This window comes from Erinaceus europaeus, chromosome 5 (genome assembly GCF_950295315.1).
Source record: "Erinaceus europaeus chromosome 5, mEriEur2.1, whole genome shotgun sequence".
NCBI lineage: Eukaryota > Metazoa > Chordata > Mammalia > Eulipotyphla > Erinaceidae > Erinaceus > Erinaceus europaeus.
Genome location: NC_080166.1, coordinates 94521750 through 94546154, shown reverse-complemented (window position 1 = coordinate 94546154; position 24405 = coordinate 94521750). Strand labels below are relative to the sequence as shown.

The 24405-nt window shown below is 38.2% G+C and overlaps 1 protein-coding gene across 2 annotated transcripts in view; it reads right to left on the bottom strand.

Annotated features, from left to right (window-relative positions):
- The window catches only part of CNTN1 (contactin 1), a 340636-nt gene that overhangs the window by 17523 nt on the left and 298708 nt on the right, over positions 1-24405 (bottom strand). For both annotated transcript variants that reach the window (XM_007531154.3, XM_060191552.1), the window contains 3 exons: positions 23448-23634; positions 17508-17620; positions 12612-12768 (listed from right to left, as the gene is read on the bottom strand). In XM_007531154.3, the coding sequence (XP_007531216.2) occupies positions 12612-12768; positions 17508-17620; positions 23448-23634 (457 nt within the window). The remainder of the gene's footprint in view (positions 1-12611; positions 12769-17507; positions 17621-23447; positions 23635-24405) is intronic.

Sequence of the window (24405 nt, the reverse complement as noted above, 5' to 3'; positions counted from 1 at the left end):
AGCTCTAAGGGTCAGTCTCTGCCACTAACAGAAACCAAGATTGAGCAGTGCTCTGGTTAAATACTAAAATAAAATAAAATAAAGTATTTTTTGTTGTTTTGTTCCCAGTGTTATTGCTGGGGCTCAGTGCCAGCACTATGAATTCACTGTTCCTGGCAGCCATTTGTATCCATTTTTATTAAATATGACAGAGATAAACTGTGAGGGGAGGGAGAGAGAGAGAGGGAGAAAGAAAGACAGACACCAGCAGACCTGTTTCTCCACATGTGAAGTGTCTCCCCTGCAGGTGGGGAGACAGGGGTTTGAACCTGGATATTTGCGAGTGTCTTTGAGCTTAGTATTATGTGCATTTAACTAGGTGTGCTACCACCTGACACCTAGTAAATAAAAATTTAAAAAATTAAGTTAAAATTAAAAATATATAATTTATTTCAAGTCTGTGAACCTCTGACTAGACTGTGACCACAGTGGCTGGCAGAGGCAGAGCAGAACAAGAGGGGGAAAGAGTTAAATAAATGAATACACCAGGGAATTGGGAGGATTATCAACTCAGATGCTGATAGCCTACAAATCCCCAATTCTCAGCCATATCTGAACTTTAAGACATCTTTAAGTCTTGTTGAATTAATCCTCTATAATCTGCAATAGCCTTAAGTCTTCCTAAAGCTAGAACATCCTTCTGTTTTCCTGAATTATCTGACAATAGTCCTAACTCTTCTTCATGCTTATAAGTCTGTGACCAAAATGAGAGAAGCATTTGCATTGCATGAGAGATAACTCCATTGTACAAGGCCTGGTTACTGAAGAAAAACAACTGGTAGTAGAAATTTAGCTTCTTGGAATATATTCTAAATCATTTATGTTCTTTTGGTCTGGCTATTTTGTAGAAGATGCTTGTTAAAAGTACAAGTGGAATACCACTTGCTCCATTCCCTTGCCTTCATTCTGTCAGCTCAGGATTCTAGCCTTATCTAACTATGAGAAGGACTTTAAGATCTACATGTCCCATTATAAATAACTCAAGATAGTTCTGAATGCAGTGTCACTGGAACATTTTAATATGTCAATTTTTCTAGTTAAAATGTTTTCTATGTCTACTACTAAAACATTAAAGGTTCCCAGGTCCATTTGTGAGAAATTTCCAGGATTTTATTTTTAACAACAGCAAACTCACTTTATTTTCAAAATGCTTTTAAAATTAGTCTTACAGATTTCAACATGTCTGAAATATTTTAAAGGGAAATTAATTTTGAAATTGTATTCCAATGGTTGGTGCATGCACTGATCAAAGTTAGTCGACCTGGTTTTAAAGCTAACTGTGTAGCCTTCCTTTAACTGCTCATTTCACTCTGATGCATTCTTATGAAGCTGTTCATTGACCTACTTTCTACTTCCTATGTCTTTGAATATTAAACAGAAGTCTTTTTCACTTTGTTTCACTGCCAAATATTTGCCTATTTGCCTGCACACCCCTCTTGTTAGTTTTAAATCTAGATGCTTAGTCTTCAAAGTTTTCTCATCAGAGATGAACATCGATCACTTTGATTACCCACAGAAGTTCCATTTTACTAGTTTAGTGACTCAGTTATGGATAACATGATAAGCTTTACTTAGCATTGGCTAGTAAAGACCTTTATTTCAAGACAGCTTTCAAAGAAACACCCCCTTTCTAGCCTGGACTTGATTTGGTCTGTGTGCAATATTCCTAGTATTGTTGCCTCCATATTGCTACCATAGAGATGACAAACCTTACAAGTGGATAAAGGAGAGTGTGCAACTGATGCTTGATTTTTTTGGACACCAATTCTACTAAACCTACAGGCTACTCATCTCTCAAGGAATGCTGTACTGAAAATTTGCTGGAGAGCTGAATATATTTGTATATATACATTCGGTTCAGCTATTTAAATCATCCCCTAATGGGAAATAATGAAATCTTGTTTTCATTGATCCACTTAATTAACCTTGAAAGTTTCCAACTTTTAGCAATGCCAGTAACCATCTGTTTATCTCCATGTCTGTGCCCTGGTTGGTATGACTTGTCACTTGGTTCTCTGAAAAGTTTATTACCGGGGCCAGGTGGTGGCACACCTAATTGAGCCCACATATTCCAATGTGCAAGGACCTGGGTTAGAGTCCCCGGCCTCTCCTGCAGGGAGAAGAAAGCTTTGAGAGTGCTGAAGCAGGTCTGTAGGAATCTCCTGTCTCTATCCCTCTCATTCTCTCCTTACACTCTTGATTCCTGACTGTCTCTATCCAATAAATAAATACAGATAATAAAAATGTTTAATAATAAATAAATTTTAAAAAGTTTATTACCCAACTTCAGTTGTTTTTTCAAGTTTTCTAGATTAATCTTTTTTTTTTTTAAATCTATCTCCACTTGGATAATTAGTTGATTTACCATCACATTTTGAACTCCTATTTATTTTCTCTAATGATCTGTTTTCAGTAGGTGGTTCTGTTAAAATAGGTGTTTCTATTAGTCAAACTAAATTTTTAGTTATGCCAAATTTTTCACATTTCTTAAACCATCAGAATATATCCCAAGGTCATCTTTCAAATAAATCCTGATTACAAGTACTTCTCAATTCTGCTGTGATCACAATAGTCAAACTGACTTTATCTCTTAAACTATTTAGCCTATAACTGCTTTTCCTGTTTTCAGAGATACACAAAGATCTTATTTTCCTGCCATTATAGAGATTTTGATTTCCAAAGGATGAAAATAACATTTACACAATATAAACTTGAACATGTCTCTCCCACCTTGAAATGTTTTTTAAAGACTTCTCATTGCATTAAGGATAAAATTCAAAGTCCATAACTAGGAATTGTAAACCTCATCATATTAAAACCCCTAATATTTCATCCGTCTTGTCTTCTTAGTTTCACACATTACATAGAATGCTAAGCCTCAGCCGCACTATTCTTGCTACTCCTTGAACATCCAAACAGAGTCCCAGTTTATGAAATCTGTTCTTGTAGAAGTACTTTTCCTACCACATGACTGTAGGATCCAGTTCCTCACTTCATTTAACTTTGTTTACAATGTAGTAACAGCAGACTTTTCTTGACACTGTCACTGAAAGCATGGGTCATAGTCCTTTTTCATCACTTTTTATATAACTTCCTTTGCTTGTTTCTCCCTTTTATTTATTTATTTGATAGGTATAGAAAAAAAATTGAGAGGGAAGGGGGAGATAGAGAGACAACTGCAACATTGCTTCACCACTTGTGAAGCTTTCCCCCTGCAGGTGGGAATGGGGGACTTGAACCTGAGTCCTTGAGCTTTGTAACAAGTGCGCTCTATCAGGTGCGCCACCGCCCCACCCTCACTTTCCTCTACTTTAGTAATTTCAGGCAGTATCATTACCTAACTGTATGTTATACAATGCTAGATGTATCTCAATTTACTTAATTTTCTCCCTTTGGAATATAAACTTTATTAACCTTGCTTAGAGAACTAAGACTTTCACCTACATGATTATATAGAAGCTGATTTATTGAATCACAAATGTCTGTGCCATAGGCTGAATTTTATTCTTTTAGAATAGATTGAAAAATTCATCTCTGTAACTCAAAATGGGACTGAATTTAAAGGCTAGCTTTAATTTATTTTTTTTTAATTATTATATTTATTTACTTATTGGATGGGACATTCAGAAATCAGAAGAAATGGAGAGATAGAAAGGAAGAATGACAGAGAGATTTCTGCAGCCCTGCTTCACCACTAGTGAGTTCCCCCCGCCCCCCGCAGGTAGGGCTAGAACCCAGGTCCTTGCACACTGTAGTAAGTGTGCCTAACTAGGAGCACCACTAACCAGTCCTGAGACTAGTTTTTAAAGAACTAAATAAGTAAAATGACTTTATTAGATTGAGTTCTAGTTCCAGGACTAGTATTTCTTCCCCCTTCTTTCTTTCCTTCCCTTCATCCCCACTCCTTCCTTCCTTCCTTCCTTCCTTCCTTCCTTCCTTCCTTCCTTCCTTCCTTCCTTCCTTCCTTCCTTCTTCCTTTAGTTAGTCATTATCAGGGCTTCACTCCTCCCAGATGACTTTTTTTGTTGTTTATTTGTTTCAAATGGAGGGAGACAGAGACAAAGATGCACAGGGAAAGCAAGGCACCAGAGCACTGAAGCTTCCTCCAGTGTAGTGGGGGCTGGACTCAAACCTGGGTTGCACACATGCCAAAGCAGTGAGCTATCCAAGTGAGCTATTTTGCTGCCTTGTGACTGGGGCTTTATAAGTAGAAGGACTTAAACACATACAGATGAAAAAAACATGATAAAATGAGGAGAATAAGACTGCCTACACATTAAGATATCATTCCATCTTGTCATTAAAAAGGGGAAATAAAATCAACCATGATCTGTATGATCATTTTCTTATATGTACAAATGAGATTAATAGGTAAAATCATTTGGCTTTTTAAAAGTATTACACAGGAAACATTTGCAAGAGCGATGATGTAAAATGCATTTTATTTATCAATGTATGAATAGAATCTATGTATGACAATTACTTTCTTGTTCCTTTTATACTGGACTACTGCCTTAGCCACTGGAGAAGGGAGGGTGTGAGTCATGAAGTTAAATGTCTAGAGTTTTCACCTAAAAATGGCTTCCTAGTTCCTTTTCTTCTGCTTCTGAGCAGAAGAGTACAAAGTAAAGAAACGAACCAAAAAAAAAAAAAGTGTTTTTTTATCTGTGTTTAAGCCAGTGGCTTGGTGATATACTTTAATCACTTGGAGTTACCAAAAATAGGATAAATGCTTATATTACATCATCTGTGGTAACATCAGGATGAATTACAGATTTATTAGAAGACACAAAGTCTGATAAATTATACAGTAACTTTAAATCAATCAGAAATATGTCCTTTTTTAGAACATACCCTAGACTTCACCACTGCCCTCTTTCCAGTCCAGACCACCAGCATCCTTTAATCATTCAATGGTAATAATGTTGTAATTTGTCTCTTTATATCCTATGATCCACTAGATATATTTTCCATAGTCACAAAGTGACTTTTCAAGTGCAAACATCTGTCCATCTTAACAGTTTCTTGCCCTTCGGAAAAACTCCAGATTCTAAAATGCTCTGAAACAGTCTTCTTTGCTTTGATTGAATTAGCTGTAGTCTGCTCAAAACTAAAAGGAAAGGAAAACTCAAAATATGAACTATCACACACAGTGAAATGCTGGCCTCTTTAAAGTTTTTTGTGACTAAAGATACTTGTTAATCTACATCTAAAAATGTACAGTGAATATGTAGTACACCAAAATAGCTGATGGAAATTTACATTCAAAGCATTTTAGGTATCTGCATACCCTTGCCAGCTTAGCTTACAATGTCTTATAAAAACAGGATTTTTTTTTTTTGTCATCTGTCAGAGACCAGGTCATGCCAATCTAAGGAGAGAAATGGTGGGAAATCACTTAAAACAGCATTTGAGAAAAACCTCATAATAGTAAGTGCTGTACAACTTTCAGAGGCAGACCTCTGTTTTGCCATGTGCTAAGAATCAGCTTTCAGAGGCAAACCTCCATGTTGAATATGTGCTGTGAAGCAGCTCTCTGAGGACAGTATCAGTGTGTATGTGCTTGTGCTGTGGGGTTGCCACTAGCAGCTCCTGACCTTCTCCCAGTCAGGGTCAGAGGAGGAGAATAACTCAAACCAAAAAGAAATAATTACATAATTAGGTAACAATCCAGATTCATGGGGAAGTGGGCCAAAAATTGCTATATAAAAACACCCCAGTAGAGTATAAATCAACCTGCCAATGCCCATGTTCAGTGGGGAAGAAATTACAGAAACCAGACGTCCCACTTACTGCACCCCATAATGATCCTGGGTCCATACTCCCAGAGGGACAAAGAATAGGAAAGCTTTCAAGGGAGGGTGATTGGTACAGAGTTTTGGTGATGGGAATTATATGGAATTGTACCCCTTTTATCCTATGGTATTGGCAATACTCCCATTTTACGAAAAACAACAACAAAACACCCCAGTGTTCTATGGCTTGAGTGGTTCCAAGGTTCCTTGCTTGAATGTTTCTCCTTCAGATACCATAAAGTTGGACTCTACAGTCATCATTTCCAGAATTTCACTATACTAGACTGACTTTTTCAGATTAAGAAGAACAGAGACAGATAGACAGAAAACAGAAGAAAGAGACTATACCTAGCTGCCTCCTCAAAAGAGGGGATAGGGACAAATGTACATAACAGGTACCTTTTCAGTTGAGCTATCTTGTCAGTCCTAGACAAAATATTCTTAAAATACAATTTTAAATGTTTTTAGGTAGAGGCCAGGTGGTGGTGCATCTGGTTAAGCACAAGGACTCAGGTTCAACTCCCTGGTCCCCAACTGCTGGGAGAAAGTTTTACAAGTGGTGAAGCAGGGCTGCAGGTATTTCTCTATCTCTTTCACTCTCTATCTCCCCCACCCCAATCACTTTCTCTCTGTATCTATCCAATAATACATAAATAAAATATTTTAAGAAGTTTTTAGATCAGTATCTTTTTGATAAAACAGGGAGTTTTTTTTTTTTTTACCTATATGTGAATTGTCAATATCTGATAAGGAATCAAAGCATCAGATAACAGTGCTCAGATCATAAAAAAGAGAAATTACAGATTACCATGTTGAATACATTATTTTAGAATCTCTAATATGAACCCTTTATTTTTGAAATAATTAACTGTGTTGATTAACTTGTAATATAATAAAAGTGAAGTGCTAAATGGTGAAGTATATCAACATTCTGGATATATAAACTATTAAATTGTCCAAATTGTTGCTGCTACCTATGTTAGTCTATCTAGAAATTTTTGATACAGTAATTAGTTAAAACCTTATTTTACATCAAATATTTCACCTAGATATAGGGGACTCAAAAGTAGAAGAAGACAGATAAGATCATCCTTTTTTGAAGCTCACATTCAAGTGAACTTAGACAATAGGTTGTCTAAATAGATGAATAAGAAAAGCTTAATTACTTACAAGTACTATTTTCTTAAATAATACAGTGATGTGCTCTGATAAAGAATTAAAGTAGAGGTCTACATTCCGGTGGGCATATATGTCTTCTTTGGTAAAATGACATTTAAGCAAAGATTAAAATAACAAGCATGGGGGCTGAGTGGTGACACACCTGGTTGAGCGCACATTATAGTGCACAATGACTTGGATTTGAGCCCTCAGTCCCCACCTATAGGGAGGAGCTTCATGAGTGGTTAAGCAGTGTTGCAAGTGTCTGTCTCTCCCTTTTTACTACCCTTTCCCTCTCTGTTTTTGGTTGTCTCTATCAAATAAATAAAAAAAAAAAAAAGCATGATCCCACCAAGCTAAAGTCCAGAAGCAGTAGAAATGTATCAACATTGGTATATTAAAGAGAAAGATCCATGAAAGTAACAGAGAAATCACTTGAGATTAGTTTGGCAGGGTCAGATTACACAGGACACTGAAGATCAGTGTAAGAAATTTAGATTTTATTCTTTGAAATATTTCTTAAGAGGATAGTTGCATGACTTAACATATTTGAAAAGATTTCTATGGCTGCTGCATAGATAATGGACTACAGAAACCCAAAATGAGAAGCCAAGATAATCATTAAAATTGCAATACTAAGACAACACTAAGATACCACCTCACTCCTGTAAGAATGGCATACATCAAAAAGGACAGCAGCAACAAATGCTGGAGAGGATGTGGGGACACAGGAACCCTTTTGCATTGCTGGTGGGAATGTAAATTGGTACAGCCTCTGTGGAGAGCAGTCTGGAAAACTCTCACAAGGCTAGACATGGACCTTCCATATGATCCAGTAATTCCTCTCCTGGGGTTATATCCCAAGGACTCCATAACACACAACCAAAAAGAGGTGTGTACTCCTATGTTCATAGCAGCACAATTCATAATAGCTAAAACCTGGAAGCAACCCAGGTGCCCAACAACAGATGAGTGGCTGAGGAAGCTGTGGTATATATACACAATGGAATACTATGCAGCTATCAAGAACAATGAACCCACCTTCTCTGACCCATCTTGGACAGAGCTAGAAGGAATTACATTAAGTGAGCTAAGTCAGAAAGATAAAGATGAGTATGGGATGATCCCACTCATCAACAGAAGTTGCGTAAGAAGATCTGAAAGGGAAACTAAGAGCAGCACCTGATCAAATTGTAAGTAGGGCATCAAAGTAAAAGCCCTGTGGTGAGGGGTAGACATGCAGCTTCCTGGGCCAGTGGGGGGTGGGAGTGGGTGGGAGGGATGGGTCACAGTCTTTTGGTGGTGGGAATGGTGTTTATGTACACTCCTAGTAAAGTGTTGTCATATAAATCACTAGTTAATTAATATGAGAGGGGGAAAATCAATTGTATGTCTCAAAGTTTTTTAAAACACAGTCTTTTTAATATATAGTCTATGTATTTGATATGTGGACTCTCTCAAAAGCCTAGACCAAGTAGCTCAGAAGCATCCAATAGCACAGCTATATACAAGATACTGGGTACTGTACAGCAAACCCTAACAAAAGGACTTTTCAAAGTTAACCCAATTACCAAATAATGTGATGATAACATTAACTATCCATTGTCTTTTTGAACCCTAAGACAGCAGGAACCTCACATCTCCACTATAGAGCCTATATTTCCCCCAGTCCTGGAACCTTAGGATAGGGCCCACTTTCCTGCATGCCTTTCCCAATCCATATCAAATAATATTGCATCTGCCGATCACAACCTAATCAACTCAACGACTGCCACCTCAACATGCTTCAGCTCAGACTGTGTCCAGAGACTTCACGTGTGGAATGACAACCCTTCAGCTTCATTACTCGGGTGAGACCTTTCTTTTCATAGTATTCTCTAATTCCATCCCAGGTGGTTCACTTTCTAACAAAGTCCCAAAACCTAGATATACACCAGTTTCGGTGAGAGAGAGCCTATGTTCACACGTATCCATAAACTACTGCAAAATATGTACCTGATAGCAGAAGTACATTAGAGTTTGCAGTGAGTACCTCCCTAACACTTCCTCTCCACTATTCCAAGCTTTGGGTCCATGATTGCTCAATAATTTGTTTGGCTTTGCATGTTAACTCTCTTTTCAGTCACCAGGTTCCAGATGCCATCAGGATGCCGGCCAGGCTTCCCCGGACTGAAGACCCCACCAATGTGTCCTGGAGCTCCGCTTCCCCAGAGACCCACCCTACTAGGGAAAGAGAGAGGCAGACTGGGAGTATGGACCGACCAGTCAACGCCCATGTTCAGCGGGGAAGCAATTACAGAAGCCAGACCTTCCACCTTCTGCAACCCATAATGTCCCTGGGTCCATGCTCCCAGAGGGATAGAGAATGGGAAAGCTATCAGGGGAGGGGGTGGGATATGGAGATTGGATGGTGGGAATTGTGTGGAGTTGTACCCCTCCTACCATATGGTTTTGTTAATTTATCCTTTCTTTAAAAAAAAATTGCAATACAGGGGGTCAGGCAGTAGCGCAACATGTTAAGTGCACGTGGAGCAAAACACATGGACCAGTGTAAGTAAGGATCCTGGTTGGAGCCCCAGGCTCCCCACCTGCAGGGGAGTTGCTTCACAGGTGGTGAAGCAGGTCTGCAGTTGTCTGTCTCTCTCCCCCTCTCTGTCTTCCCCTCCTCTCTCCATCCAAAAATGAACAACATCAACAACAACAATAATAACCACAACAAAGCTACAACAACAAGGACAAAAAAGGGGGGGGGGGAAATGGCCTCTAGGAGCAGTGGATTCATGGTGCAGGCACCGAGCTCCAGCAATAACCCTGGAGGCAAAAAAAAAAATTGCAATAGATTCAGTGAGAGACAATGGTAATGCAGAATTAAAGGCATGTGGAAATATATAAATGCTAGCACATTTAAACATGCAAACTATGTCTGATATAAAAATTTACATGTAATCTTCAAATAGATGAATAAGCAAATAATGTAATGCATAATAACATTTAAAACCATATGAAGTTTCTCATATTTTAAGCACAAAAACTGAAACCTAGGACAGTATAAGATTTTTGAATTTACAAAGAATTCTAAAATTCCCATATTAGAGCATATGACTTGCATGCCTGGGGCCCCAAGTTCAATTCCTGGCACTGCCATATAACCAAAAGAAGTGCTCTGATCTCTCATCAGGAGCTTGTGACATGGAGAGTTCCAGGCTGGCACGCAAGAGGTTCTAAATTCAATCCACAATATGGCATGCACCAAAGTGATGTTTTGGTTCTGTATATGTCTCTATCTCTATATAGAGACATGCAGATAAATGTAGATATATAATATATGTAATGTCTTATATTAATTTTTAAAAGTAAATGAGAAGATAATTTTAATGATACAAATAAAGTTATTTTGAAATTTCCATTTGCGTCCATCAACTTTGTTCATCACAACTTAGTTTCCAAGTAAATCCAAACTTAGTAACAGAATTTCAGAATGATGACATTCATCAAATATCTGGTGGTTCCTAATATTAACTCCATAGTTTATTTGCCCAGTTACTAGGTTGAGAATAAATAGCAGCAATTTTGCATTAGTAATGTTTTTTAAAAGGTTTATTTATTGCTTTTTGTTGCCCTTTTTTATTGTTGTAGTTATTATTGATGTCATTGTTGTTGGATATGACAGAGAGAAATGGAGAGAGGAGGGGAAGACAGAGAGGGGGAGAGAAAGACAGACATCTGCAGTCCTGCTTCACAGCTTGTGAAGCGACCCCCTGAAAGTGGGGAGCCAGGGGCTTGAATCAGGATCATTACGCTGGTCCTTGAATTTTGCACCATGCGTGCTTACCCCGCAGTGCGGTACCGCGCGACTCCCTAATAATGTTTTATATCAGTTAACCAAAAAGAAAAAAAAACTATCATGAATATGTTTAAGGTATCTAAGGGGCATACTGTGCCTTTTGTACACGAGGCTATTTCCACGGGGTATCAGTTCATAACTGTGGTATGCTGTAGCGCAACTTTACCGCCTCCCAGGTGTTTGCTGTTACATTTTCAGAAACTTTACGATTAAGTTGTTAAAACATTACAGAGAGAACCATGTAAGCAAGTTACAGTTCAAAGTTTAGAACATTAGTAGTAAATAATCAAAACTTGTCGCTTCCTAATTTTTCTTATATTTTTAAAAAATATTTATTTCCTTTTGTTGCCCTTGTTGTTTTATTGTTGTAGTTATTATTGATGTCATTGACAGGACAGAGAGAAATGGAGAGAGGAGGGGAAGACAGAGAGGGGGAGAGAAAGATAGACACCTACAGACTTGCTTCACCACTTATGAAGCGACTCCCCTGAAGGTGGGGAGCCAGGGGCTCGAACCGGGATCCTTCTGTGGGTCCTTGCGCTTTGCGCCACATCCACTTAACCCACTGCGCTACCTCCCAACTCCCATCTTACTACATTTTAATACCATCAATGTCCGTGAGGCCATGCCCATTATATCTGTATAGTGGTAGTTCTAGTGAATGGTACACTATTGAGCCTCTCTTCCCAGATCTATACCTAGTGGAATCCTGTAGGAAGTGTAAAATGACACATGACAAAAAAATACTTACACCAGAGAAATCGACAGATGTTCTAAACCAGGACTTTCTCCTATCCCCAGAGATTGAGTCAACTGTTTAACATTTACCAGTACATTACAAGTTACAAATATACTATTGCTACTGCTAGGACTAGAATATCTTTAGCTACAGAGTTCTGTGTGTAAGCCCCAGAAACTGCTTCACATCTGAGAGGAATGAAGGCAAGCAATTGATGAGAGCAAACATGTGCTGACTGACTTCCAGAGTGCTCAAATCCATCTCCCCGGTTTGTTTGCACTTCACCACCCTTAAAATAACATCCATGGTTTCTTTGATCTTTTTTAAAAAATATTTATTAATTTTTAAGAGAGAGAACCATAGGGTCAGTCTGGCATATATTATCATGTATGATAACTTATATATGTCATATATAAATAGTGTATGCATATATATTATACTAGAGATAAAACTCAGAATCTCATGTCTGCTGTGCAGCCTCCAGGGGTCATTGATATATTCCTGTTAATCAACCTTGTTAAGTGTAAAACCTTTTGAAAGTGTATGTTATTACCTTTCAGAATTTAGGAAATATTTCAAAAGTATAAAGATGTCTTTTTTTACCCTCACAGATTATTCATGACTAAAAAGAAAGACACCAGTACTGGAGTGGTGCAATGGTAAATAAAATTTTTTAAATACTTTTAGCAACATAAAAATAAAAAGCACCATCATTATCTAAATTAAAACTACAGAAAAAAAAAACCCTGAATTTGATTTTATACAGGGCACATATGTTCCACATGTGGAGCCCATGGATGGTGGAGTGATGCTTTGGTCTCTGTCTCTCATAAGAACATCAAATAAATAATTGCCTAGGTCACAGACATTTATCATGGGGAGACAAGAAACCATGTTCATGGGACAACAACTATCCTATAAATCATGATTTCCCTTATAAACTGAATAGCTCAGCAATGAAGTGCATGCATGAGTCCCTGGGTTTGCTTCTGGACAATTTCATTTAGTTGAGATGTGTCTTAAATGACTGGCTTACCTGAAATTTTAACTTGAGACACTACTCCATCTCCTCCATCACTGTGTGCACGGATCTCTACGACATATTCTCCATCTCTGGGGATTGGGACTTCTATGGAGTGTTTGTGAGTTGAATACAGCTTGCCATCATGCTGGCCATCAGGTCTATAAAGTACCTTAAAAAGTCCCAAGTATGTATCCTTAATAAAGTCATATAATTATCCAATGTCCTAACACTAAAACTGAATTAATATGTTTATAGTTATTTATAAAGATATTAGGAAACTTTATTTAAGCCTATGATAAATTTATATTATTCTTAAATCATAAAAATAAGTTTCTCCTGGAGTTCAGCAGGGTCACACCTAGTTGAAAATACTCAAATCACCATTTGCAAGGATCTGGGCTCAAGCTCCTGGCCCTCACCTGCAAGGGGCAGCTCCATGAATTGTGAGACAGGGCTGTAGATATCTCTCTCTTTCTCTCTCTTTCTTTCTTTCTCTATCTCCCCCTCCTCTCTTAATTTCTCTCGCTCCTATCCAAAAATGAGTGAATTAGTTGAGCCCCAGTGATAGCTCCTTGGCAATTAAAGCAATAATTTATTTGTAGTGATCCAAGAGGATGTACCTTAAGCACTTGAATTTGAGGAAGAAAGAATAACCCACAACACGGAGAATATGTCTATTTGTAATAAACATATAAAACAAGGATTTCTTCACTGAAGTAATTGAAAATGTCAAAACTTAAAAATAAATTATATAGGGACAGAGAGAAACAGAGGGAAGGTGGCGATAGAGGGAGAGAGAGAGAGAGAGAGAGAGAGAGAGCATGATGCATTCAACACTGCTTTACCACTGCTGAAACTTCCTCCCTGCAGATGGAAGGGTTTGAATCCTGGACCTTGTACATGGTGATGAGTGTGATAGACAAGTGTACCCCCACTCTACCACAATGACTTACAACTTAAAAGTTTTTCACATTACTGGCACACTTCAGGGATAGAACTTTATTTCCAAACCATCACAATAGGGCAAATATTGCAATAAAGTGAGTTAAGAAATTTTTTTGTTTTGCTTTTCAGTGCTGTATATTATTATTGTTTTGTTGTTATTGTTATTATTACTAGCTACCAGGGTTATCATTGAGGTTTGGTGCCTATAGAGCTCCACTGCATCCAGTGGCCTTTTTTTCCTTATTATTATTATTGGATAGAAGATAAGAGAAAGAAGGAAAGAAAAACAGAGACACTTGCAGCACTGCTTCACCATATATGAAGCTTCTTCCTGTACATGGGGACAAGGGACATAAACCCAGGTTCTCATGCGTGTTACTGTGTGTGCTCTACTGGGTGCACCCTATCCTGTTCCTGCATAAATGTTTATCCTGCATAAATGTTTCTTTGTTCTATAGTCTATGGAGTGTGCAATACTCTTGAGAACAGTGAACATACCTTAACTAAATTTTACTTTTTTGTTAACATTGCTGCCCATCATTTGAGCCTTCAGTGAGTCCCGTTTTGCTGCTGGAGGGCTTGCGTTGGTGTGGCTAACTACTGACTAATCAAAACAGTGGTGGCCAAATGTTAGGATGGCTGCGGAGATTTCCAAATGAGACAGCAATGAATTCTGCTGTATGCACTGATTCCTTTCATGTCTCACTGATGCTCTTTGATAGCATTTTAGCCACTGTAGACCTTTCAGGAGTCAAGCCTATCAGACTGCCACTGTTTTCTTGATTGGGTTTATGGATCAGTCTATATCTTTTGTTGTCATTTCACCAATCTTCACAGTATCTTCACTGGGAATGATTTCATGGTAAGAAACGACTCAATTCCTATCAACTCCTAACCTATTAAGGTTTTTAGTCTGGAGATTGCAGCAATTAAGTCAAATCTGCAGTTTCCACTTCTAATTCTGCTTCTCTTTATATGTCTACTGTATCTGCAGATATCTCCTCTACTATAATCCTGAACACTCTTCATCCATGAAGACTTCAATCACTTTCTTCTAAAGTCTTGTTAATGTTGATGGGTCAATTCCCTTCCAGTGAATCATACATGCTCTTAAAGATAAGTTGAATGATGAATCCTTTTGACAGTTTTTTTTAAAAAAAAAACCTATATATATATATATATATATATATATATATATATATCACAGGAATCACTATCACTTACTTAATAAGACTTAAAAGTAAAATATAACTCCTTAATCCATGGGCTGCAGAATGCATATGAATGAACAGAGCTCTTGAGTGGCAAGGCATATTGCCACTAGACAGTAGTTTTAAAGGAATCCTCTTTTCTTTATTTGTTTCTTCTTATTTTTTAAATCTATTGTTATCAGAGTTATTGATGGTACTCAGCATCTACATGGTGTACCCACTGGTCCTGGCAGTCAGTTTTATTAATTTTCCCTGTTTATTTGATAAGACATAGAGAAATTGAGAAAATGGGGAAGGAAGGTCAAGGAAAAGTGAGACAAAGACAGCTAAAACAATGCTTCACTGCTCATGAAGCTTTTCCCCCTGCAGGTGGGAACCAGAAACATGAAGCCTGTGCAGTGCTTACACATGGTAATGTATACACTCAACCCAGTGCACCACTGCTGGACTCCAAAAAATTCTTTCCTGAGAGAGAGAATTTAACAATGGATTTAGCAGGGTAGGAGGTAGTTCCACTGTAGAGTGCAGGACTTACATGCCTGAGTCCCAAATCTAATCCCCAGCACCATATATGATGCTCTGGCTCTCTCAGTTTCTCTCTTGCTTTTTCTCTTTCCAACAAATAAATAATTCTTGTGAAAACTGCTGATGTGAAATATTTAATATACTATGCTGAAAGCAGATACAGTGTCACCCAGGCTTTCCTATTCTATTTATAGCACACAGGCAGATAGATTTAACAATATCCTTAAAGGCACCGGCATTTGGGGACTGAAAGATAAACATTTGCTTCAATTTACAGCCAGGAGCTGTACTCAATATTAATAATTGAATCAAATGAGCTAAAGGATTTGACTGTGTCATTTTAAACAGCTAAGTAGTATTCCACTGTGTGTATGTATATTTGTGTATTACATTTTTCTTAGCTATTCATCTGTTGCTGGGTATCTGGGTTACTTCCAAGTTTGGGCTATTATAAATTGTGTTGCAGGACCTAAGTTGGGTTGAGAGTGTTTTGCAGACAGTTATCATAGGGAGATGAGAAATTGTACCCAGTCTCAACAACTGTACTGTAAACGATTAATATACACCACCCCCATTCCCACCAGTCCTGTAAAGTGATTTTGGAAAAAATAAAGAAGCAAGTCAGTCTGTCTTTTGACACTTAGAAATGAGATGTTAACATTTCCTCCTAGCTATGAAATTCCTAGAGTGTATTGTCTTTTAATAGGAGGAGGTTACTTAGTCTACTATGAAAATTTGGTGTTTCATAAAGTCACCTTTATCAAGGACCTCAGCTGGATCTTCTGGATCTCACTGTCACTTTTCCATAAGCATTTACTGCATCACCTTGATCTTCGAGGGATCTCATCAACCAGCTTCTACTAATTTCAAACTTTCTTCAACATCTTCAGCATTTTTGTCAACCTTAGTAAAATTAAAAAGGGCCAGGGCCTTCTTCTGGATTAGTGGCTAAATGGGGATATTGTGGCTGATCTGATCTTCTATCCAGAGGATTTGAACTTTGTCCATCTCAACAGAAAGTTTCTTTCTTTCTTTCTTTTTTTTCCTGTAATTCATACGTTCAAAGAGTAGTATTTTTCCCTCAAGAAAATTTTATTAGCATTCATTGCATTCATAAGTTGGCTAACTGGCACAGGAAGCTGAGGATTTTTCTTGTTTGTTTGCTTGTTTTTGTTTATCTCAAATTTCAATATGCCTTTGTGACTAGACCTCATCATTTCAAGATTCTGAATTAGCCAATTTGGAAGCAATCTTTCTTTTCACTTGAAACTTCAAGGTCATTGTAGGGTTGTAAGTTGGTCTAATTTCAGTATTGCTGTGTTTGAAGTAATAAGGAAGCTTAAGTAGAGACAAAGATATGGTGGAACAGCTAGTTGGTGGCGCATTCAGAACACATACAACATTTACTCAGTCTACTGTATAATATGTGTGCAGTCTATAGTTCCCCTAGCCAATTGCTAGGGGGTCACCATAGCAGAGAGAATACTAACAAAAAAGGCTTGAATATTGCATGAATGATCAAAGTGTGACAATGTGACACAGAGCCATCAGCCATCATATGAATGTATGTCATTGAAAAACTGGCACAAATGTATTTGCTTGATACAAGATTGCCATAAAACTTCAATTTTTAAGGACGATAATGTCTGTGAAGCACAACAGAGTAAAACACAATAAATGAGGTATGCCTATATTCCTAAAATTTGGTATCCAATGAAAAATATGATAGATAGTCTGTGACACAGAAAACATATGGAAACAATCATTTTTCTTTTCTTTGTTCAGTACAGAAGGTAACTCAGTGCATGAACAAGTTCATTGTGTGCTAGGTAACACTATCCCAAATCATAAAAAATATTTATTTATTTATTTCCTTTTGTTGCCCTTGTTGTTTTATTGTTGTAGTTATTATTGATGTTGTTGTTGGATAGGACAGAGAGAAATGGAGAGAGGAGGGAAGACAGAGAGGGGGAGAGATAGACACCTGCAGACCTACTTCACTGCTTGTGAAGTGACTCCCCTGCAGGTGGGGAGCAGGGGCTCAAACCGGGATCCTTAAGCCAGTCTTTGTGCTTTGCACCACCTGCGCTTTGCGTCACCTGCGCTTAAACCATTGCACTACCACCTGACTCCCCTCTGAATGATTTTTTAACAGCAAGATGTCCAAACACTAAACACTAAACACTAAAGCATATACAGGAGAACAATCTACTCATCTTTTATATACCTTATATCCTGTCACTGTAGATTCATTTGACAGTGCCACCACATGGTCCCAGGTGATTATGTAACGTGAACCAGACCTTATGGAACTGATGATCCTGGGTGGCTGGCTGGGAGCTGTGAAAAGTAATAATAGGCAACTGACAGACACCATGTCCTACTTCAGTTCTGCAAACTGCATTGCATCAGGGATTACAGTAATGGTGACAAAGATGTAACATCACCACCATTTGATATTAATAGATACTTACCATATGCCAGGCACAGTGTTCAGCATTGCATCCATGGTTCACTTAGTCACCTTCTAGCATGGGAAGGTAGCCAATATAACTCTATTTTATTCTCTTCCCATAACCCTTAATTTGGATTCTTCTTCTCCACTAATCTTTAAAAATTACTTTTGTTAAGATCATTAATCACCTCTACTTAGTCAAGTATAACGCCAATTTTTCATTCTGTTTAACCTTATACTATGAAAAATTTCACTAAGTTGACCTACTTCTGTCTTGAATTCTGTTCTTTTTTTTAATTTTAGACTCAATTTATTGTAAGAAGTGATGTTCAAATGTTAAATCAATGTGCCCCAGTAATTCCTGTAAACTTAAATTTTAACAAAATCAATTTCTAGATCATCAAATTTTACATGTGTTATCTTTGTTTTTTTATTTTCATAATTTTTTTGTTTATTTAAAAAAGGAGACATTGACAAAACCATAGGAATTCTCTTCTTAAATTCACACTACTTAACATCTGGGCTTCCCTCTACCTCTCAAGTTGCTCCATTTTTGTACAGATCCTCTCCCCAAATCTTACACATTGGAATAATTTAACATTTTCTCTTTTTATATTTATTTGCCTCCAGGGTTACTGCTGGGGCTTAGTGCTTGCACTATGAACCCACTACTCTTGGGGTTTTTTTGTTTATTTATTTATTTATTTTGGATAGGGCAGAGAGAAATTGATAGGGAAGGGGAGAAAGAGAGGGAAAGATAGACATCTGCAGACTTGCTTCACTGCTTATGAAGTGATCCCCCCACTCCCTGCAGGTGGGGAGTGGAGGGCTTAAACCAGGATCCTTACAAGGGTCCTTGATGCTTCATAATATATGTGTTTAATCTTGTGCTCCACCACCTGGCCTTCCTAACAATTTCTCCTAAGCACCTTTCAGTCTTCCATCCATGAAATTTCCTTAAATACAACACCTGGTACAGTGATGTTAATTATTCACATTCTACCTGAAGGTATAGATCTTTCTGATTTCTAAGTGCAAGGGTTTACTTGGCTGCCTAAAGGTTTCTCAAATGTAACACATTCAAGATAGAGTATTTACTCTCTACCTCAAATCTTCCTCTGTTTCCCATCCTTAGAAAATGATACAAACTCCTAGTTTCTCAAGAAAAAAAAATAATAAGTCTTTCATTTCATTCATTAAAAGCATCTGAATTAGCAGCAAGCTGTTAATTCTGTTTGAATAAGTTCACTTTCTCTCTATCCCTATCATCACTCTGTGTGGACTGGTCTCTGCTAAACAAGTAGTTTTCCTAACTGATTAATTTGCCTTCATTCATATTCCACCACTCCCTCCATCCATCCAGAAGTCAGAAGGTTTTTTTTTGTTTTGTTTTGTTTTTTTGCCTCCAAGGTTAATGCTGGGGCTCAGTGCCTGCATTACCAATCCACTGCTCCCGGAGGCTATTTTTTTTCTTTTTGTTGTCCATTGTTATTGCTGTCAATATTGCTGGATAGGACAGAGAGAAATCGAGAGAGGAGGGGAAGACAGAGGGAAGAGAGAAAGATGCCTGCAGACCAGCTTCACTGCCTATGAAGTGACCCCTCTGCAGATGAGGAGCCCAGGGATTGAACTATGATCCTTGTGTCCTTGCGTTTTGAGCCTTGTGCACTTAACCCGCTGTGCTATTGTCAGGCTCCCAAAGTCAAAACAGTTTTTTAAAACTAAATTAGAAGGGCAGAGGGTAGATAGCATAATGGTTATGCAAACAGATTCTCATGCCTGAGGTTCCAAAGTCCCAGGTTCAATCCCCCGTACCACCATAAGCCAGAGGTAAACAGTGCTCTGGTTAAAAAAAAAAAAAAAAAAAAAAAAAACTAAATTAGATATCACTGTCTGCCTTACAATCTTCTAATACTATCATACGATTAGAAAGAACTCCTTACAATGACTTATGACTACAAGGCACTTCATATTTAGACACCAGTACACTTCCTCCTCACTTTAGAACTAAGGCGTGCCCACCCCATCAGCTGGGGCCCTATTCCGGAAGTCCTGAGATTCTCAAACAGACATGATGGGCCTAGACCTCGAATAAATCCCTCTCTCCATTGTTACTGGCCATCTCTATCAAGAACAACACAAACCCTTTGTGGGATCCCATAGGACCCTTCCCTCAACTTGGATTAACAATGGTAGAAAATGTTCCATCCTCCAAAGGGAAGTTGTACAACACACTCTATGCTACACCTGAGGAAGATGGGTCCTGATATTGGGCCAGCTTGGAAAGGTCCTACTCATGATCACAGAATGTGAACTCAGATCTACAGGGATACAGAGGTCACATAAGCTCCTAAACTGAATATGGGCCACAGATCACATCAAATCGATGGGGTTTATAGTCAACAATATTTATACACCTTTCCCATATTTGGGAGATACTGTCTTCCCTGATCCAGCTTTCTGGTCCTTTTTCCAGCTATGACATCATCTCCCCAGACAATAATTAGGATCCACCTGCATATCAGATTTCAGGCTCAGGGGAAAAAAAAAGAGAGGAAAAAAATAGTATAGCCACAGTTCCTTTGGAATATAACTAAAATATGCCTACTAGCTATCTACAAAACAGAGACCTCCCCAACTCTTCTTCTGCACTATTCCAGTCTTTAGGTTTATGATTAATCAACAATTTGTTTGGCTTTATATGTTAACTCTCTTTTCAGCCACCAGATTCCAGCTGCTACATGATGCCAACCAGACTTCCCTGGACAGACAACACCACCAATGTGGAGCTCTGATTACCCAGAACCCTGCCCCACTAGGGAAAGAGAGAGACAGGCTGGGAGTTTGGATCGACCTGTCAACGCCCATATTCAGTGGGGAAGCAATTATAAAAGCCGGACCTTCCACCTTCTGCATCCCACAATGACCTTGGGTCCATATTCCGAGAAGGTTAAAGAATAGGAAAGTTATCAGGGGAGAGGATGGGATACAGAGTTCTGGTGGTGGGAATTGTGTGGAGTTATACCCCTCTTAACTGTGGTTTTGTCAGTGTTTCTTTTATATATATATATAAAAAAAAACTAAGGCCTGTCCCCACTATTCTTTCTATCATTAAATCATATCACATTCTTTACAGATTAAGACTATGCTAATTATATTCTCTTCCTGAAACCTCTGTATTCCTAATTAACATACAGTAGATCTTTCTTATCATCATATCTTAGTTCAAATAACATATTCTCAGAGTTCTTCCCTGATACAAATATTTAATTACAAGACAATTTTTTTTCCAGAAGTCTGGCTGAATTGCTAATCTATTCTCTATTCTGGAAAGTATGTGATATATATAGCATACTTTCAATGAATAGATAAATGAGATAAATTTATGCTTTAAAGAACCGAATCATAAAATTGTGAAGTAACTTGTCTTATGTCACTCAGAGCCAAAGACAGATGAGAGCAGTGTTTGATAAAAAAAAAAAAAAAAAAAAAAAGACTGACTCTTCGGATGGTAGCACAGCGTGTTAAGCACACGTAGGCAAAGCACAAGGACCGGCATAAAGACCCCGGTTCAAATCTCCAGCTCCCCATCTGCAGGGGAGTCACTTCACAAGCGGTGAAGCAGGTCTGCAGGTGTCTTTTTTTCTCTCCCCCTCTATGTCTTCTCCTCCTCTTGCCATTTCTCTTTGTCCTATCCAACACAACTTTATCAATATCAACAACGATAATAACTACAACAATAAAAGGCAACAAAAGGGAATAAATAACTATTTTAAAAATCTTTAAAATAATTCTGACTCTTGTTAAACAGGCTTCTGTGCTATATATGAATAGACATGGACCCTAGGTCAGACTGATGGAGTTTTCAGTTAAAGGTATTTATATAGTTTTCCCATATTTGAGAGCTACTTTTTTCCAGATTTCTAGTCCTATTCTCAACTTTGATACTATCTTCCCAGAAAATACTTAGCCCACCTGGATGTTATCTGTGGGGCTCAGGCAAAAATTAGTAAAGACATGGGCCCCTTAGAAAATACCTAAAATAGACTTCTTAGCTTCTTCCAACATAAAGACCCCAAATCTCATCTGCTACATTTTTACCTTTAGGTTCCTGATTATTAAACACTTTATTTTGCTTTATATCTTAATGCTTTTCACCCACCAAGTTACAGATGCTACCATGATGCCAACCTGACTTCCCTGGGCAGATGACCTCACCAATGTGTCCTGGAATCCCACACCACCAGAGCCCTGCCCCAATTGAGAAAGATAGAAACAGGCTGGGAGTATGGATTGACCTGGCAATGCCCATGTCCAGGGGGGAAGCAATTACAGAAGCCAGACCTCCCATTTTCTGCACCTCACAAATATCTTTGGTCCATACTCCCAGAGGGATAAAGATTAGGGGGCCTTCCAGTGAAAGAGAGGTTATATGGAATTCTGGTAGTAGAAATTGTATGGAATAGTATTCCTCTTGTCCCACAATCTTGTCAATCATTATTAAATTAAAAAAAAAAAGTTTTACTCTTAAAACCATGTTGTTATCTCAGAGTTTCTTTTCCCCAAGCAAATATCTTAAGTTCTCAGATTCTATTTGTTATAATTGTGTTTTTGACTTTTTAAAGATTTCTTTTTTGTGGAAACAAAGAGAAACTGAAAGTGAAGGGGGGATAGAGAGGGTGAGAGACACCTGCAACACTGATTCACTTTACTCCTGCAGGTGGGGACCAGGGGCTTGAATCCAAGTTCTTACAATTACCCAGTTTTGTATTCTTTTAAAATTTCCCAGAGTCCTGAATATTCCTCTCTTTTACATACTCAAATTGAGTTCAAGAAGGACATTACAAAGGCAAACACAGAGAAATGTTCAACAGAAAATCTGATAGAGCAAGTGGTCTTATTACATGAACAATGATAATAGCAAATGGGATGGAATAAAACAGTAGCACACTAACATTTGCTCTGTGTAATGATAAAATTTTATGAACCAAAGCATATCAAAGTAAACAGGTTTTATTTTCATGCTTTCAGTACACTCTTGTGCAAACAGTGTTTAAAATAGTAGGCAGGGAGATAGCATAATTGCTATACAAAGTACTTGCAAGTCTGAGGCTCTGAGGTCCTAGATATAATTCCCAAGACCACCATAAGCTAGGACTAAGTACTATGGTAGAAAGGTAAATAAATGAATAAATTAATATAATAGAATCAATGCAAATTCATTATTTAGTGGTTCATAACTTGTGAGAGTCTTTACAAAGGGAGGTTCTGGAATTTTATTTAGAAAATAGAACATTACAGCTTGAAAGCATCCACCATATTTTTCATTACCTACATTAGTGGACAAAGATGTCCTCTCTCTCTCAATCTCTCTCTCTCTCTCTCTCTTCTTTTCTATTTGAACCTAACAAGGTAGTTCACTGGGAATAGTGTGCCTGCTTTTCCATGGGTCCAACCCAAGTTTGAGCACAGTCCCCACTTCACTGGAGGAGCTTCACTGTTGTGTCTTTCGTACTCTCTCAGTCTTTCTCTCCCTCCAGTGTTTTCTCTCTATTGCAAATAAGTTGACCTGGTGAGGTAAACACCAACAAAAAATGGATGATAGTAGAGGATAGCAATGCAAACCAACTGAGCCTGTACTGCTAGACAGTGTGCTTCTCTGAATCTGTAGGTCATTTTTAACAAATCTAAACTGAAAATGTTGAGACTTACGTGCTTTTTTAGTGAAGGTCTCAATCATGTCACTGGGAGGTCCACATCCAGCACTATTGCAGGCCCTGACTTCCACAAAGTACTGGGTATCTGGAAGAAGGTTCTCCAGTCTGGCTGAGTACTCTTGGCTGGTGACTTGAACTCTGTGTGCAGCAGCTTCTTTGTCATGGGCAGCCCAGTACCGGATCTGCAAGCATTCACGTATAATGTCTTGTTATGATTTGAGATACTTCAGTTGTGAGACGTTATTTTCAACTGGTATGTTACCACTGATGCTGCCTGAGTGCTATGGTCTCAAATGTTACTTAGTGCTGCTTACACTTTTACCCATCTTAGAGAATGACAAAGTACACAAAGCAGATCTGATTAAGGATGCTGATGGCAAATCAAAGCTTTACTTCACTGACTGAAATGACTTTATATTGAGCCAAGGGGAAAAAAAAGCTCTGTATTTAGTATTTTCAAAGTATAAAATGGTATAAAAATATATACCTGAAAGCAAAAGTACACAAGAGCATGCAGGGAATACCCCCAACACTTCATCTGCACTATTACAGTCTTTAGGTCCATGATTGTTCAACAATTTGTTTGGCTTTGTATGTTAAGTCTCTTTTCAGCCACCAGGTTCCGGATGCTGACCAGACTTTCCTGGACAGACGACCCCATCAATGTGTACTGGAGCGCCACTTTCTCAGAGCCCTACCCTACTAAGGAAAGAGAGAGGCAGACTGGGAGTATGGATTGACCAGTCAACACCCATGTTCAGTGGGGAAGCAATTACAGAAGCCAGACCTTCCACCCTCTGCAACCCACAACGACCCTGGATCCATACTCCCAGAGAGACAGAGAATGGGAAGGCTATCAGGGGAGGGGGTGGGATGTGGAGATTGGGTTATGGGAATTGTATGGAATTGTACCCCTCTTATTCTATGGTTTTGTTAATATCTCCTTTCTTAAA